General features: G+C 36.9%; 1 protein-coding gene across 1 annotated transcript in view; it reads right to left on the reverse strand.

Moving 5' to 3' along the window:
* The window catches only part of LOC150079436 (corepressor of RBPJ and splicing regulator), a 123,626-nt gene that overhangs the window by 26,230 nt on the left and 81,221 nt on the right, over positions 1–16,175 (reverse strand). The window contains exons 7-8 of the mRNA XM_090383068.1: positions 15,622–15,724; positions 4,461–4,564 (exon numbers count right to left, since the gene is read on the reverse strand). Coding sequence (XP_090239194.1) covers positions 4,461–4,564; positions 15,622–15,724 — 207 coding nt within the window. The remainder of the gene's footprint in view (positions 1–4,460; positions 4,565–15,621; positions 15,725–16,175) is intronic.

Raw genomic sequence — 16,175 nt, forward strand, 5'->3', positions numbered from 1 at the left:
GCTTTAATTTCAGCACCCGGGATACTGTTGACTGGTGGCAGCCTATTTTATCAGTGATAGCACATGCAGAAAGCTCTTCCTGGGACAGAGCAACAGCTACACTTTTTTTTCTTGGTGGAGTCAACTGAATATAGGGAGCCATGCTTACACCTCTGCAAAACAGGATACTAATGAGCGTGTATACTGTTCCAATGCCGTATTTATAGAAACAGCTGATGTAATACCTTGCAATTACTGTCTGATGCAATAGAAGCATTATCTGACGCAATACCTTTGCTTTGCGACAAACAAAAATGACTGTAATCAAACAATATCCCTAGGGGCTCACATCTGGTGAGTATGGGCTTGGCACACCCAGGGTCCTGAGCTAGATTTCATTGGATATCATCGTTGTTTGTTTGTTTGGTTTTTTTTAGGAACATTAGCAACTAAGGCCATATTGCTCCGGGATATGCGGTGGTCATTCCCTGACCTTTCCGCATCCTCCGTATTTGGTGGTGACAGGCTCGAACCCCGGTCTAATCAAGAAGCGTATGCTACGCACTGCTGCTCCTTCCCACCTGGCTACGGAGGTGCCTGGATATCATCATTCTTCTCTCTTTCTTGGTGATTCCTTTCTACTTCTACTTCTCTCTCTCTCTCTCTCTCTCAGGGTAACTCAGGAATTTTTTTTGGCTAGTGCAGTATTAAGCCTCAGGCTTCCTTGCACCATAGGGATAATAATAATAATAATATCTTATACGTTTCACTAAAAATGTTACTTTTTTTTAAGGTGATGCAGTGTTTTTGTCTGCCACTATATATATCTTTGATACTTTTACTACATGTCTTGTTTGAAAAAATATCTCTGCAGAGTCAGAAAGCATATTACAGAAAGCAATAATTGACGTCACACAGCTTTCTCTTTTGAAGAATATTTTCCTGTCAATGCAGACATTGAAAATTACAGGTGGATAGCCAATCTGTTCTTGAAAAACTGAAACTACTCTGTTCTATCCACAAAAAGAGAACTCACTGCTATCTCTTGTGGCACGTCACTCCAAGAAAAGTTTTTTAGTGTTCCATTGTCTTCGTTCTGGGCTAGTTTGTGGGACTCTTTCCCTGATAGAGCAGATAAAGCAGTTCGTAAAATTTTACCATTTATGATGACTTATGTGAACTTGGGTTTGTCAAATATTGTGACACAAAATCAAAAAAGAGAAACAGACTCTATGCTTCAGCAGACATTCGCTGTCAATTATCAGCTTTGACACCTAATTTCAGCAAAACTGCCGAAAATCTGCCGCTCTCTCATTAGATTCAATGAGTAAGTCTTTTTTTATTTTTTAACTTGGAATCTTAATAATACTTACATTAGTTTTAGTTTAAAATTTTAAGAATAGTGATTCTTTTTTGGTTTCATTATAATACAGTACACACATGCAAAAAACCGAAAAATGCCTAGTGTTCTATTCCTATGATAATTTAGGGGGTACATGAGAGCCTTTCTGAATTTCCAGGCAGTACCTTAGCCAAAAAAGTTGAGAACCACTCGTATAAATGGTTAAAAGATGGATACAAGGATGTTTGCGATGACACAACAATGCATACACATCTATTAATCTCTCAAAATGAGGACAGAATTGCAAATGTTATGTTATGGGAAATTGTGGTAAGTGATCATCACGTGACCCTCGGAACTGATGGCTGACAAGTTGGATATGAATAAGGAGGCCCATTCGTCAAATTCTGCTTTTCTGCATGGATATTTTAGGAAAAAGGAAGGTTTGCGCAAAATTTGGATTGCCTGGCCTCACCAATGAGCAGTACCAACAAAGAGTGTCATCATGTAAAGACTTCATACAGACTTGGATTTCAAAATCATTACCAAGGCCCAAAAAGATTTGTTTACAGATGCCCAGGATCAAGATGATGCTGATCAGCAAAAAGATTGGTCTGGGGCACAAGGTGTAAACTGCAGCATCTGGAAACTAGGCACCTATCAGATTGAAGTGTTTAAGGCTTTAACTGGGTATAAAAAACTAAATTTTGATGGCATTCTTACTCTTTCTTGGATGACTCACACAAGTGGACATGAATTGAAAAAGGATGGTTGTGAAAGTGGGTAGTTTGAATAAATTCAAAGGATTAAACAAATTATTAGGGAGGATGGACAAGTGAAATGGATAGTTATTTATTTTTTTTGGCTGATGCTGTACAAGTGTGCTTCCTTGCATCGCTTTGCCACTACTAATACTAATAATAGTTTTCAATGCTACTGGCAACCTGAATCATAAATTGTGAAAGATCATTTAAAACTAATTCAGCAGTACACACCACAACATTAGTTCAAAGCGACACAAGGAAATGACGAAAGGATCAGCCATTAAATCCGTTCGTTTCGGAAAGCTATTAGATTAATGCATGATGATGCAGTATTTTTAAAAACATACAAATAAGTGCATATGGCAACTCATTTGAATGACTGTAGTTTGGTTGAGTGGCTGAAACTACAGCCATTCAAATAAGCTGCCACATGCATTTTTTTATTTATGTAGTTTTTTTTTTTTTTTTTTTTTTAAATCCTATGTCAGACATTAATTTGGTGACTTTCTGAAGAGAACAATGAGTGATGTGTACTGTTCCATTACTATTATGTAATATTTCACCATTCAGGTTTTGGCTACTTTCAGATTGCCAACAACTGGTAAAAATTTTATTTAATTAGCTTTTTAATCATTATCTATACCATTACCATTTGTCCAATTCTTTTGGCTCCCCATCCATATTTATTCTTAATATCTGCTGTTACTTTTGCAGTACTCCTTTTAATATTTTCATGTCTTTCCACAAATTATAAAGCAGCATGATTTATTACTGGACTTTTAGTATTGTGACAAACCCACTTCCACAACACCAAATTGAAGTTTGTTCCAACAATCAACTACCACCTGGCTAAAGGAAACTTTCTGCACATCTACCCTACAACCATCCTTCCTCAATTTGAATTTGTGTCACCATCATTGTGTGCAGTCTTAGCAAGAGGAAGGACTCCACTGGCAATGAGCTTACTCACTGCCAATGGAATCCTTCAATCAGCACTCTGCAGGTGCAGTCTCCAGAACCTTTTCTTTTCTGATAAGCCTTTTCTGATAAGTGCACCCTTCTGTTCCCCTTCTGAGTACTACATACAGATCTGGAAGCCTCATTTTAAGAAGGATTGCTGTTGGAATGGGTGCAGAGAAGAGTAACAAGATTAATGATGACTGTTAACCTTTGCCTAACAATTACCTTATACAAGGGACAATCACATACTTGTTCCTGCTGGCAAAATTCCTGTAAATCATTGGCAGAGCCCCATGACCTGTCCTAGTAGCCTGCCTACACTGCTTAGAAAACTTCATGTCAAACTGTACACTTATCCCCAAGTCATTTTCTTTCTCTGATACCTTGAGTGCAGTCTCACCCAATTGATTTTATTCCATGCTGGAATAAAACTGCTTTCTATGTGCAGTGCCTTGCATTTTTCAATATTCAATCTCAATTGCCATTTGAATAATTTTTAAAAATTTAGCCAGCCCAAGTAGCTAATTTTTTTTAGGTCCTTTTGCATCATCATACCCTAATTTTTATCGTTAACTACCCTGCCAACCTTTGTATCATCTGAAAATCTGACATTAAAGTTGATGATAGCTTCTCCAGAGATGGCAATCACGAAAGAAGCGGAGGAGATATTTGTGAAGGTGGTACAGTAAGAATGATAGCAACCACTGCAGTGAAGGAGGAACATGTGTGAAACAACTAAAGTATAAAGTTTGTTCATTATACATACACAGATTCAGAATTTATGCAGAGTCAAGGGCCTCATTTATTTTGTACTATTTTTTAGCATTAGCATTAGTACAGGCATTTGATGCAAGAAAGCAAGCTTATGCAGCATCAGCCAAAAAAAAAAAAAACCCACTTCCACTTCACCCCTCTGTTCGTTCAAAATACCTGTCCAGCTGAGCCTTAAACTTATTTAGGCTATCAACCTCCACCACAAGGGATGGAAGTCTGTTCCACCAACCAACCACCCGCTGGCTAAAGGCAAATTTCCGCACGTCTATCCTACATTTGTCTTTCCTCAATTTGAATTTATGCCCTCTCAGGTGATTATTCTGAGCTAGAGGAAGAATCCCATCAGCATTGAGCATGCTCAAACCATTCAAGGCTTTATACACCTCTATCAGATCACCTCGCTGGTGCCTAGTCTCCAGACACTGTAATTTGCAAAACTTAAGCCTTTCTTCCTAAGAGCACCCCTTTGTTCCATTCACTAATCTTGTTGCCCTTCTCTGTACTCGTTCCAGCAGCTCTACATCCTTCTTGAAATGAGGCCTCCAGACCTGTATACCTATTTGATTCTAAGTTGTTTTAAATATCAAAATTATAGCATCATCACATTGGTCTTTATGATGAATAAAGCTAAACGAGTATACCTGATTGTCTTGTGAAGGGTCAAGTCGATGTCCCAAAACATTTTGTTTTAAAGTAAGTCCATCTTCCCTCATTTGTCTCATTAATTCTAGGGGATCCATGGAAGCTAAGTGCAATAGTGAAATAAAATATAAACTGTATTTAGACACTACTATTACAGAATATCATTATATAACATGAATATAATGAACATTACTATGAAGAATAAATTTAAATATAACATAAATAAATATAAATTTTACAATTCATTCTTCAAAAAAGGTACAGTAAACTCTCGATTTTATGTACTAATAGGGGAAAAGGAGGTTTCTTATTGTAGAATGGCCATTAAATCAAAAGTTTTTTACCAGACAAAACACAGGATTATTTTTGCAAAGAAGCAGGAGATTTTTTGAAGTCCACAGCAAAATACACATTTTATATTAAAATACGGCCACTGAATTTCTTACCAGTATAGTATGCCTTTAAAATTTAGCTTACCTAACATTTTTCTGTCTATGGATTTCTGTTTGGATATTAATAAGAAATCAACTTTTTGCTGATTTTGAATGCGTCAAGAAAGATGCTATTGCACTTTGTCTCTCTTCAGAAAAGTTGAGTCAAACTTTTATTCATACTGATGTCATTTCCAGTCGTCAGGAGCAGGGCTCCCACTCACAAATTTTAAAAAAACTTAGATTGCAACTTAAATAAACCCAAAAAAAACCTAGTTTTCATCATATAGTATAGCAACACAAATAAGATGAAACTTACCATGCAAAAATATCTTTTATTTAATTGTAATCAGAATTTTCATCCCATTCAGTTCCCTCCATATTTATTTTTTGAAGTTCTTTCATTTTTTCAAACGTTCTTCATATCTTTTATGACAAGTTCCTTGTATGACTTCTTTTACCAATTCTGATTTAGGTTTCCATGTATAGCAATTTTGATTAGATCTATTTATCGCCTATTTTGGCATTAGTCGATTTTTCACTGTTTCTAGTTTAAGGGAGTTTGTGGCTTTTGTTTTTACATGGTTTACTTGGGAGAAGATTCTTTCTACGCTTGCTGAAGAGTGAGGTAAAATAGTTAAACTGGTCATAAAGTTAGATAAAATCTCATATTTAGAATTATTAAAGCCATCTTTTACATTACGTAACAGATACCAAAACTCGGGGATGGTTTTGTAAGAGAAAATTAAATCTTGATTTAAACGAAATGATTTCCATTCATCATCTAGAAGATCTAGTTTGTCTTCAGAAACAAGGTGAGGGAACTGCATTGCTAAATGGAAAATTATGGATGGCGAATTGGCACGATCATGTATCACTGCTGGGTCAAGAACACTGAGACTGGCGATAATTCCATCATCATTTAGAGGAAATCTTTTTCTGATTTCCATACAAAATTCAACAAGAAATTTTAAACAATCATTTTTAAACCTGCTTTCACGGTCACCAAGCGGTGTTGAATTTAATAAGGCCAATACAAAAGCCTCCCAAATATATTTTATTCAGAGGCTTATGATTTATTGCATTGCTTGGATCAATTTCAACCAGCTTGCACAAAGTAATGACTTCTTTTATGAAAAAACTAAGAATATTTTTATACTCAATTGAAACCATTGAATGAAGTAAGTGCAATCTGAAATGCTCAGATTGAAATTCAATATTCAGGCAGTTTATTTTCTCCAGTACATATTCTAAAAACAACAACATATGCTTAGTTCCTTTGGTGATCATAGTATTGTAAATATTCCCTGCACCATCGATTTTGTCAATTTTTGATTGAGACTGAAAATAAAGAACTAACGCATCCCACTGCTCAATAATAATTTTTATTACATTGCCACGGGATAACCAACGTGTTTGTGCTAATTTGGGGATTCTATGCTTAGCAGTATCTACAACATCTTGAATCATTTTGAACTTGTTTAATATTTTACTACTACGGGAAAAACAAGAACTCTTTATAACAAGAGATATCTTTTATAAATATTTCTAGATATGATGGTAGTACCTTGACTGAATGACTAGCACATAATGCAAAAGAATGGCAAACACATCCCATTATAAATACTGATGGTTTTTTTTTTAGGAGCATTAGCAACTAAGGCCATATTGCTCCGTTGCGGTGGACATTCCCTGACCTTTCCGCATCCTCCGTATTTGGTGGTGACGGGCTCGAACCCCGGTCCCGGTCTAATCAAGAAGCGTGTGTTACGCACTGCTGCTCCTTCCCACCTGGCTACGGAGGCGCCAATACTGATGGTACATCCTTTTTTAGCAATGACTGGAACCCACTCTTAGTACCCATCATAGTGGCACAATTATCACTATCAAAGCCAATGAGATTACTTATTTGAATGTTTTTTTTCTATGAAAAGATCTTTTACAGATTGATAAAGTTAGATTGATAAAGCCCTTCTGAAGTACCATTTTCGACACAAACAGTGTCAAGTAACACATCTACAACATCAAGTTTTTGAATATCAAAATATCTAACAACAACAGCTAGAACTTGCGATAAAGATAAATCTGTACTTTCATCTATTATCATTGAAAACTTGTTTCTGCATATGTTAGAAATGTATATTTTTTCATGATAGGCTATGCCATCTTGTATAAGATAAGAGACTTTAGTCGCCTTCATCTGAACTTGTTTTGCAATATTGTTATCATGAAATTCTTTCTTACATGCTTCTATAAGGTAATCACATTGCGCAAATGGAATATTATGCTCAGAAATGAGTGCAGCAATTGTTAACTCTGCCTTTGCTACTTCTTCATTCTCCGTAGGTTTACGTTTCGTCAAGAACGTGTCTAACTTGTCTTAGCAACATTTGCACTTTTTTTTATGTTTAACTGTATTTTTATGCGCTAGTAACATTGATTTATTGGCATTCTTTACATTCTTTAATTTCATTTCACAACAAATACAGTAAGATGCACCTTTTTCATTACTGTCTTCTTTCAACCAATCCTTTAATTCTGGATCTTCTAACCATTCATTTCTAAAATTTTGTTTACCACCGTTTACTCATCTTTCTCTGTGGGGAACAAGTTTCAGACATTGTGGGCAATTTGTGGGTATGACTAATTAGCAGTTATCTTATTTAAAATGTTCTATAAAATAAAAAATAAATCACTAATCCATTAACATAAAATAGAAATAGTCACTACAATTTAAATTTATTATATCACTGTATGAGTACACGCATAAATGTAAAAATTACACCAAATAATGCAATAATACCACGAACGATCACGAAAGACTGTGCAGTAAAGACCGCCTTCCGCCTGCTCAATAGGCTGCGCATACATGTTAGTAACACGATCATGTATGCTTACATGTATGAACATGTAAGCGTAATTTCATAGTGTAGAACCCTGCGAAAACTTTGAAATCCTTTTACATTTGTAGTATTTTGTACAAGCACTTGAGATATTACAAATTATGATCAGTATTGTTAGAATATAAAATTAAGAAAATTGTAAACTGTTATTAAATGTATTAAATTTTATTGTATTTACAAGAAATAAAAATAAATTTTGACTTAAAATTAAAAATCACCGAAAAAACCCAGATAATGAGATATTTTTGTGAAAAAAACCTATCAACCCAGATGACAATCAAAAAACCCAGATCTGGGTGGAAAAACCCAGGAGTGGGAGCCCTGGTCAGGAGTACTTCCAAAGCCTCACCAGAAAGAGAAAATCTAAACTCAGTTTTTGTTTTTCTAACCTGGATGAATATTTTTGCACAGAGGGCATTGATATAAGGAATTGTTAAAATGCCAAGCATGACTTGGGATAATTTGTTACATTTCAAGCTTCCTTGGGCTTTTGTCAGTTCCCCAACTAAGGAGCACTGTACACCAATTCTTTCTTCTTTCATAAGTGTCTGATAGGGTTCTCACAATGAAACTGATAGAAGTGATGTAGCAAAACATCTATTGCTTCATCTTTATCTTTAATGACACCAAGAAATACTGTAAACTTATCCACAAAAAAAATTTGAAAATGATGCCTTTAATTGATGAAATCTGTGGTAATTCAGCATTTATAAGAACATTATTCTGGCATGGGAGCTTGTGCACCATGCAGTCAAATACAGCCATAAATTAGTTGTTCACTGAGCAAAAGAACAGAATTTTCTCTTCTTTTAGATTCTCCATGACCTTGGCAGTAGAAATGCCTAAGAACAAGTCAAAATTATCCCTTTTGATTTATTCTGCTAAGGTAATTTCCAAAATGGAAGAAGATTTGAAAACAGTAGATAAAATAAATTTACATATAACATTCTGCCACATATCTAGAAGTAGTGACCTCAGTACATGGATGTGAAGTACACTGGATCGAAGAACTGTTTGGATTTTCAGATTTGGCATAACATTTAAAAAAAAAAAAAAAAGCACAGAAAATTGCTTTATACAAGCCAGCCAGAAGAGAGAAACATGAATAGACCTTCTGTACAAGTGAGGATAACATGCCTAAAATTATCAGCTTTGAATATGGCTATCCATTATCTGTCATGACCTATTTTCTGGCTAAGGTTAGTAAATCAGGTGAATCCAGCAAACTATCTAAGAATTGGCAAATTTAGTTCTCAGGTGCTGTTTTATTTGGTTACCCTGCAAGAGCATCTTGGGCAATATTGTGCAGTGTTTTATGTCTGTATAAGTGTGTGGTTATGGACAATCTGCATGTTCTACAGACAGGTTAATTCAAGCTTAAAAATCTGAATTAACATTGGGGAAAGGTCCCATCCCATCCAACTGAGATTAGCTAACAATGTCAACAGAAAAGGGCTTCACAAATTCCTACAGTATTGAATTGGATTTGAACCCCGACCTCTCCAAATGAGGCCTGGGTTCAAATGCTGAAAACACTATACTATCATGGAGGCTTTTGTTTTGACTTTCTGGGATTGGCAATTCATCAAAGCTGTGCTTTAGAGATGATCATGCAATGTATAAACATTACCTCAGAGCCATAAGTTTTCATCGCAATCCAACAACACTGAGAAATTTGATGGGCCATGGCACTGTTCTAATTGTATTCACAAACAACATCAGTGATGCTTATAATAAGCAAGAGTTTATTTCTGGGCTTCACAATTTGTACATTAAGCATTAAGAGTATTCTAAGTGGTTGTGTACCTTTACAGGAGCACATCTCAATAAACAGTAAGCACAAACAATTGAACTTATTTACAACTGTCAACAATTATAATGACCATCTTGTCCTTCTGTCTGTTTTTATGGGCAGTAGAATTTAAGAAATGCTTTCAAGGTATAGGCCAAAATGGATGTCAGATGAACTGATTAGACTCATGGCAGAGAAGAAAAATGCAAAGGATGCATATAAATTATCAGGTAACACAGAAGCCAATGGTAGATATAAACTATTCTGTAATCAAGTCACAAAGGTGATTAGGCAAGAAAAGGTAGATTATGAGAAATCTTTGGCAAAGGTAGCAAAGAAAAACAGCAAAAACTTCTTTATTTATGTTAACACTAAAAGGAAGGGGATGAATCAAATTGGTCTACTTGATATCAATGGTTCGACTGTTGATGATCCTGCTCAAGTTGCTGAAAACCAGAATGAGTATTTTACATCTACATTCACACAAGGAATTCTTTAGAGAAGAGGATGTCAGAAGCTTATCAAACTCTAATAGAGAGCTAAATGTTTTTGTAATAAGTGAGAGGAAAGTAAAAGAGAAATTGTTGAAGTTAAACATAAGAAAGGCAATTGGGGGTGGATGGGATCTATCCAGTTATATTAATGGAGGCAGTGAAGGAAGTAAGCAAACCCTTAGCCATAATTATGAGAGCATCCTTGATTCAAGGGAGGTCCCTGAAGACTGGAGATATGTAAATGTATTTCCAATTCATAAAGGGGATTCAAAGGGAGACAAGAGTAATTAGAGACCTGTTAAACTTCTGTTACAGGGAAAATAATGAAGTCACTGGTAAAAGAAGTAATGCAGGATCATCTAGACAAAGCTTTAATTATACTTCAGACACAGCATTGGTTGCTAAGAGGAAATGCTGTCTGGCCAATTTGAGTGGATACTATAATGTGGTCACAAAGGAACTGGATGCAAAAAATACTTTTGATATCATATACTTGGATTTTAGGAAAACTTTTGATACTGTTACACATAAAAGACTGCTGTACAAATTGGAGCAGTAAGGCATTATGGGCAAGTTGATGCTATGTATAAAGGAATGGTTAAATGAGAGAAGACAGAGTGGTAATCAATGGACATGCTCTCTGTAGACTAAGATTATTAGTGGAGTTCCCCAGGCTTTGGTGTTGGGCCCATTGCTGTTTTCAATATTTATCACTGATATTGATGAAGGCATGTTAGGCTTAATGTCGAAGATTGCAGATGATACAAAGCTTGGCAGGGTGGTTAATGACAGGAATGATGGTAAAAAAAGGTAAAGTGCAGCCATTATCAACCTACTGCAGGATGGAAGCCTCAACAATTCATGCTGAGGGAAAATGGACCATAATCTGCCATGCTGGTCCAGTGCAGGTTGGCAGATCGACCGTATTCAGCAGTCAGGGGCTTGAACCCCGGTCTACTCAAAGAGCGTGTGCTACTGCAAAAGGCTCTAGAAAAGTCAGGCAGATTGGCTGAGAAATGGCAATTGAAGTTTAACATTGACAATGCAAAATACTGCACATGGGTAGCAGTAACTACAGAGTAATGTGCCAACTGTGTGGTATTACACTCAGAGTAGTGGAAAATTAAAAAGACGTGGGGTAATTGTGTAGTCAGATATGAAGTTCTCTGAGCAATGCAGACAGGCTGGAAAGACAACTCATGGGTTTTTGTCAATGATATACAGGAATTCTGCTAGCAACAGGGATAAGAAGGTGAGTATCCCATTGTATAAGGAAATGGTCAGGCCATACCTTCAGTGCTGCATTCAGGCGTGGAGGCCTCATTTTAGGAAGAATGTGGATCTGCTGGAACGAGTATAGAGAAGGGTAATGAGATTGGTGAGTGGAACACAGGGTACTCTTACCAAGAGAGGCTACAGATCTGCAAATTGCAGCATCTGGAGACAAGGCACCGCAATCAGATCATCTGATTGCAGTGATTAAAGCTTTGAATGGATTGAGCAAGCTCAATGCTAATGGGATTCTTCCTCTTGTTCAGACCACACACACACACACACACACACACACACACACACACACACACACACACACACACACACACACACACACACACACACACACACATGATGGGGCACAAATTCAAAATTGTGGATGGATGGTTGCAGAATAGATGTACTGAAGTTTCCCTTTAGCCAGCAGGTGGTTGATTGCTAGAACAAACTTCCATCGGTGGGTGTGGAAGCTGATAGCTTCAATAAATTCAAGGAAGAACTAAAAAAACTATTGGAGGGAATGAATAGGTGAAACGGGAAATGTCTTTTTTTTTGGCTGATGCTGTATAAGCTTGTTTTCTTGAATTATTTGCCAGTACTAAAGCTAATTATGCGATGGTCTTAATTCTCACAGGACAACAAACTTGCCTTTGAAGCGAGTTGCCCTGGTATTTCACTACTTTCAACAGCAGATAGCTTATGCTGTACTACAACTTTGAAATTGATTTCATGTACTGCATGGGAGTATATGACAGCTCACACTGAACACTAGAGACCATATGTGAAACAGTGAGAGACCACTTTCTCTTGAAAGGGGCTGTCATAGTAGTCTTACCTTTTAAGCAAATCGCCAATTAACCATTGGAGAAGCCATCTGTTTGATAGTAGTGTGAAACAACTTGTTGTAAAGGCAAGATTTGCTTTGCTGTGAGAATCACCTAAGACCATTATATTATGTCTGCTTCTATTAGAATGAGTAGAAGCCTGAAAAACAAGATGCATGGTATTTCAGAGACTGCTGGGAGCCATTGCGGTACAAATAAACACATGGGTTGTGTTAGGGTAGCTAAGAATAGAAACAGGTGCAGGTATACTTGCGTGTACACCAATGCTAGGAGTTTAGTAAATAAATTTGATGAATTTGAGGTATTGCTCAAAACATCAAAGGCAGATATTGTTGGGATATCAGAGACGTGGTGTCACACAGATATAAGGGATGCAGAACTGGAATTTGGGGAGTACAACGTCTACAGAAAGGATAGACAGGATAGGAAGGGGGGAGGGGTTATGCTATTAGTTAAGAAACACATAAAAACCAAGGAAGTGAAGCCAGTCGACATCGCTGGACAGTGCAGTGTTGAGTCAGTTTGGTGTGACATAAGCATTGGGAGATCAAAATTGAGAGTAGGAGTGTGCTATAGGCCTAATGACTCTGATGAGTATAATAAGGAACTGTACAGGGAAATAGAGTGGGCCAGTAAATCAGAGAGTCTTATAATGGGAGATTTTAATTTCCCAGATATTGACTGGAATTTGGGGGCTGGTTACTCACACACTAGCAGGGCTTTTGTGGATTTATTGGATGATTGTTTTCTACATCAGCATGTTCAGGAAGCAACTAGAGGGAGTAATACTCTTGATTTGATTATCAGCAGTGATTCTTCATGCATTAAGAATCTGCAGATAAATGAACCACTAGGTGGCAGTGATCACAGTGTGCTGAAGTGGGATTTACTGAAAGAGGTAACTACCATTAGGGGTAAAGGGAAGGGTTATTGCTTCCGTAAAGGCGACTACGATGGACTGAGACAGTATTTAAATTCTATACAGTGGGACCAACTGATGATGTTACCAACAGCAAATTCAAAATGGGAAGCATTCAAAGAACTTATCTTGGAAGCTACTAGGCTTTACATACCAACTAAGAAATATTGTTCAAGGTTTAGGCCAAAATGGATGTCAGATGAACTAATGAGGCATATGGCAGAGAAGAAAAATGCATGGGATACTTACAAATTAACACACGACACAGAAGCCTATGATAGATACAAGTTGATATGCAACCAAGTTACAAAGGAGGTTAGGCAGGCGAAGGCGGATTACGAGAAATCCTTGGCAAGGGATGCAAAGAAAAACAGCAAAGAGTTCTTTACTTATGTAAACTCTAGAAGGAAGGGGATGAATCAGATTGGTCCACTTGATATTGATGGGTCAACTGTTGATGATCCTGCTCAGGTAGCTAACAAACTAAATGAATATTTTGCATCGACATTCACACATGAGGAGTTATTCAGCAAGGGGAATGCCAGAGGTGTATTCAACTCTAGCAGTAAGCTAGAGAATCTTGAAATAACTGGGAGTAAAGTGGAGGAGAAACTGTTGAAGATAAACACAAGAAAGGCACCCGGGGTGGATGGGATCTATCCAGTTATATTAAAGGAGGCAGCAAAGGAAGTAAGCAAACCCTTAGCCATAATTATGAGAGCTTCCTTGGACTCAGGAGAGGTACCCATAGACTGGAAATGTGCAAATGTGACCCCAATTCACAAAGGAGGATCAAAGGCTGACACAAGTAACTATAGACCTGTGAGCTTAACTTCTGTTCCAGGAAAATTAATGGAGGCACTGGTTAAAGAAGCACTGCAGGATCATTTAGACAAGACTTCAGTTATAGCTCAGACACAGCATGGTTTTGTTAAGGGGAAGTCTTGCCTGACCAACTTGATTGGATACTATGATGCAGTCACAAAAGAACTGGATGCAGGGAATAACTTTGATATTATATACTTGGATCTTAGAAAGGCTTTTGATACTGTTGCACATGGAAGACTGCTACACAAATTGGAGCAGTGTGACATTGGAGGCAAATTGCTGCTATGGATAAAGGGGTGGTTGAGTGGGAGAAGACAGAGAGTGGTAATCAATGGACACTGCTCATCATGGACTAATGTTATTAGTGGAGTCCCTCAGGGCTCAGTGTTGGGTCCATTATTGTTTTCTGTATTTATAAATGATATTGATGATGGTATATCAAGCTTAATGTCCAAGTTTGCAGATGATACAAAGGTTGGCAGGGTTGTCAAGGACACTACTGACACTACACTGCTGCAACAGGATCTGGAAAGGTTGAGCAGATGGGCTGAGAGGTGGCAAATGAAGTTTAACATTGACAAATGTAAAGTACTACACATGGGAAACAGCAACCCCAGAGCAACGTATCAACTCTGTGGTACTACACTGACAGTGGTAGAGAATGAAAGGGACTTGGGGGTGATTGTGCAGGCAGATATGAAGTTCTCTGAGCAGTGCAGACGGGCTGCAAGAGTAGCTCATGGAGTATTGTCAATGATATACAGGAATTTTTCCAGCAGGGATAAGGAGGTGATTATTCCATTGTATAAGGCAATGGTCAGGCCACACCTAGAGTACTGTATACAGGTCTGGAGGCCTCATTTCAAGAAGGATGTAGAGCTGCTGGAACGAGTACAGAGAAGGGCAACAAGATTAGTGAATGGAACAAAGGGGTGCTCTTACGAGGAAAGGCTTAAGTTTTGCAAATTACAGTGTCTGGAGACTAGGCATCAGCGAGGTGATCTGATAGAGGTGTATAAAGCCTTGAATGGTTTAAGCATGCTCAATGCTGATGGGATTCTTCCTCTAGCTCAGAAAAATCACCTGAGAGGGCATAAATTCAAATTGAGGAAAGACAGATGTAGGATAGACGTGCGGAAATTTGCCTTTAGCCAGCGGGTGGTCGGTTGGTGGAACAGACTGCCATCCCTTGTGGTGGAGGTTGATAGCCTAAATAAGTTTAAGACTCAGCTGGACAGGTATTTTGAACGAACAGAGGGGTGAAGTGGAAGTGGGTTTTTTTTTTTTTTTTTTTTTTGGCTGATGCTGCATAAGCTTGCTTTCTTGCATCAAATGCCTCTACTAATGCTAATGCTAATGCTTGCAATTGAAACCTTACTGGCCAAGAAAACATATGAAAGGACAAAACAGTCCTGCAAGCATCACATAAAGAGAAAAATGTCACTTTTTTTGCTTTTTATACAGAAAAAGGTATTGCCGACAATAGCCTTTTCTCTATAAAAAGACAAAAGAAAAAAGTTATTGTTGATATGACTATTGGTTTTTGTAAACTGTGCTGGATTTTACAGTTTATTGTATTATATTTTAATTAAATTTATATGATATAAATTAAATCTCTTGTGTAGAATAATAGGATTGTTTTTATGCCATATGTAATAAAGAATAAAAAACCTTACTTGTAGGCATTGAAGAAGTACTTGCTTGATTATAAAGCGGGCATTCTTTGTCAGTATTTAGATGACCCCACTGATGACATTTAATGCAACGCACATTCCTCACCTAGAAATTTAATTTAATATATTAAAAAAATGTAAAGATAAAATAATGTATGAGTATATATGTGATCTCTGCATTTTAATTTGTTTTTATTTACATAATATTAGTATCATTTTGCTGTTTTTATTCCTTAAAGGTATAAAATTCAAATGAAATATCTGGGTAATAAAAAACAGTAGTTAATGGCATTAAATCATGATGAAACAAGTTTAATTATGAAGTCAAGTGGTAATTAGTTCAAAATGAAAAATATATATATTTTACAAGCATTTCAAAGAGGATCTATTTGAGTAAAGAGGAATAGTGAGCTCAAACAAGATTCAAATGCAATGATCATTCCATTTGCACTAAAAATTATTGCATTATTAAAATAATTATTACATTGGTGACTACAGCATCTCACTGAAGGTGTAAAATCCATAAAGGAGAGCAATGAAATTAAATTGCAATTTTC

Source organism: Mastigoproctus giganteus, chromosome 10, assembly GCF_048544385.1.
Source record: "Mastigoproctus giganteus isolate SK-2022 chromosome 10, ASM4854438v1, whole genome shotgun sequence".
In the NCBI taxonomy this organism is placed as follows: Eukaryota; Metazoa; Arthropoda; class Arachnida; order Uropygi; family Thelyphonidae; genus Mastigoproctus; species Mastigoproctus giganteus.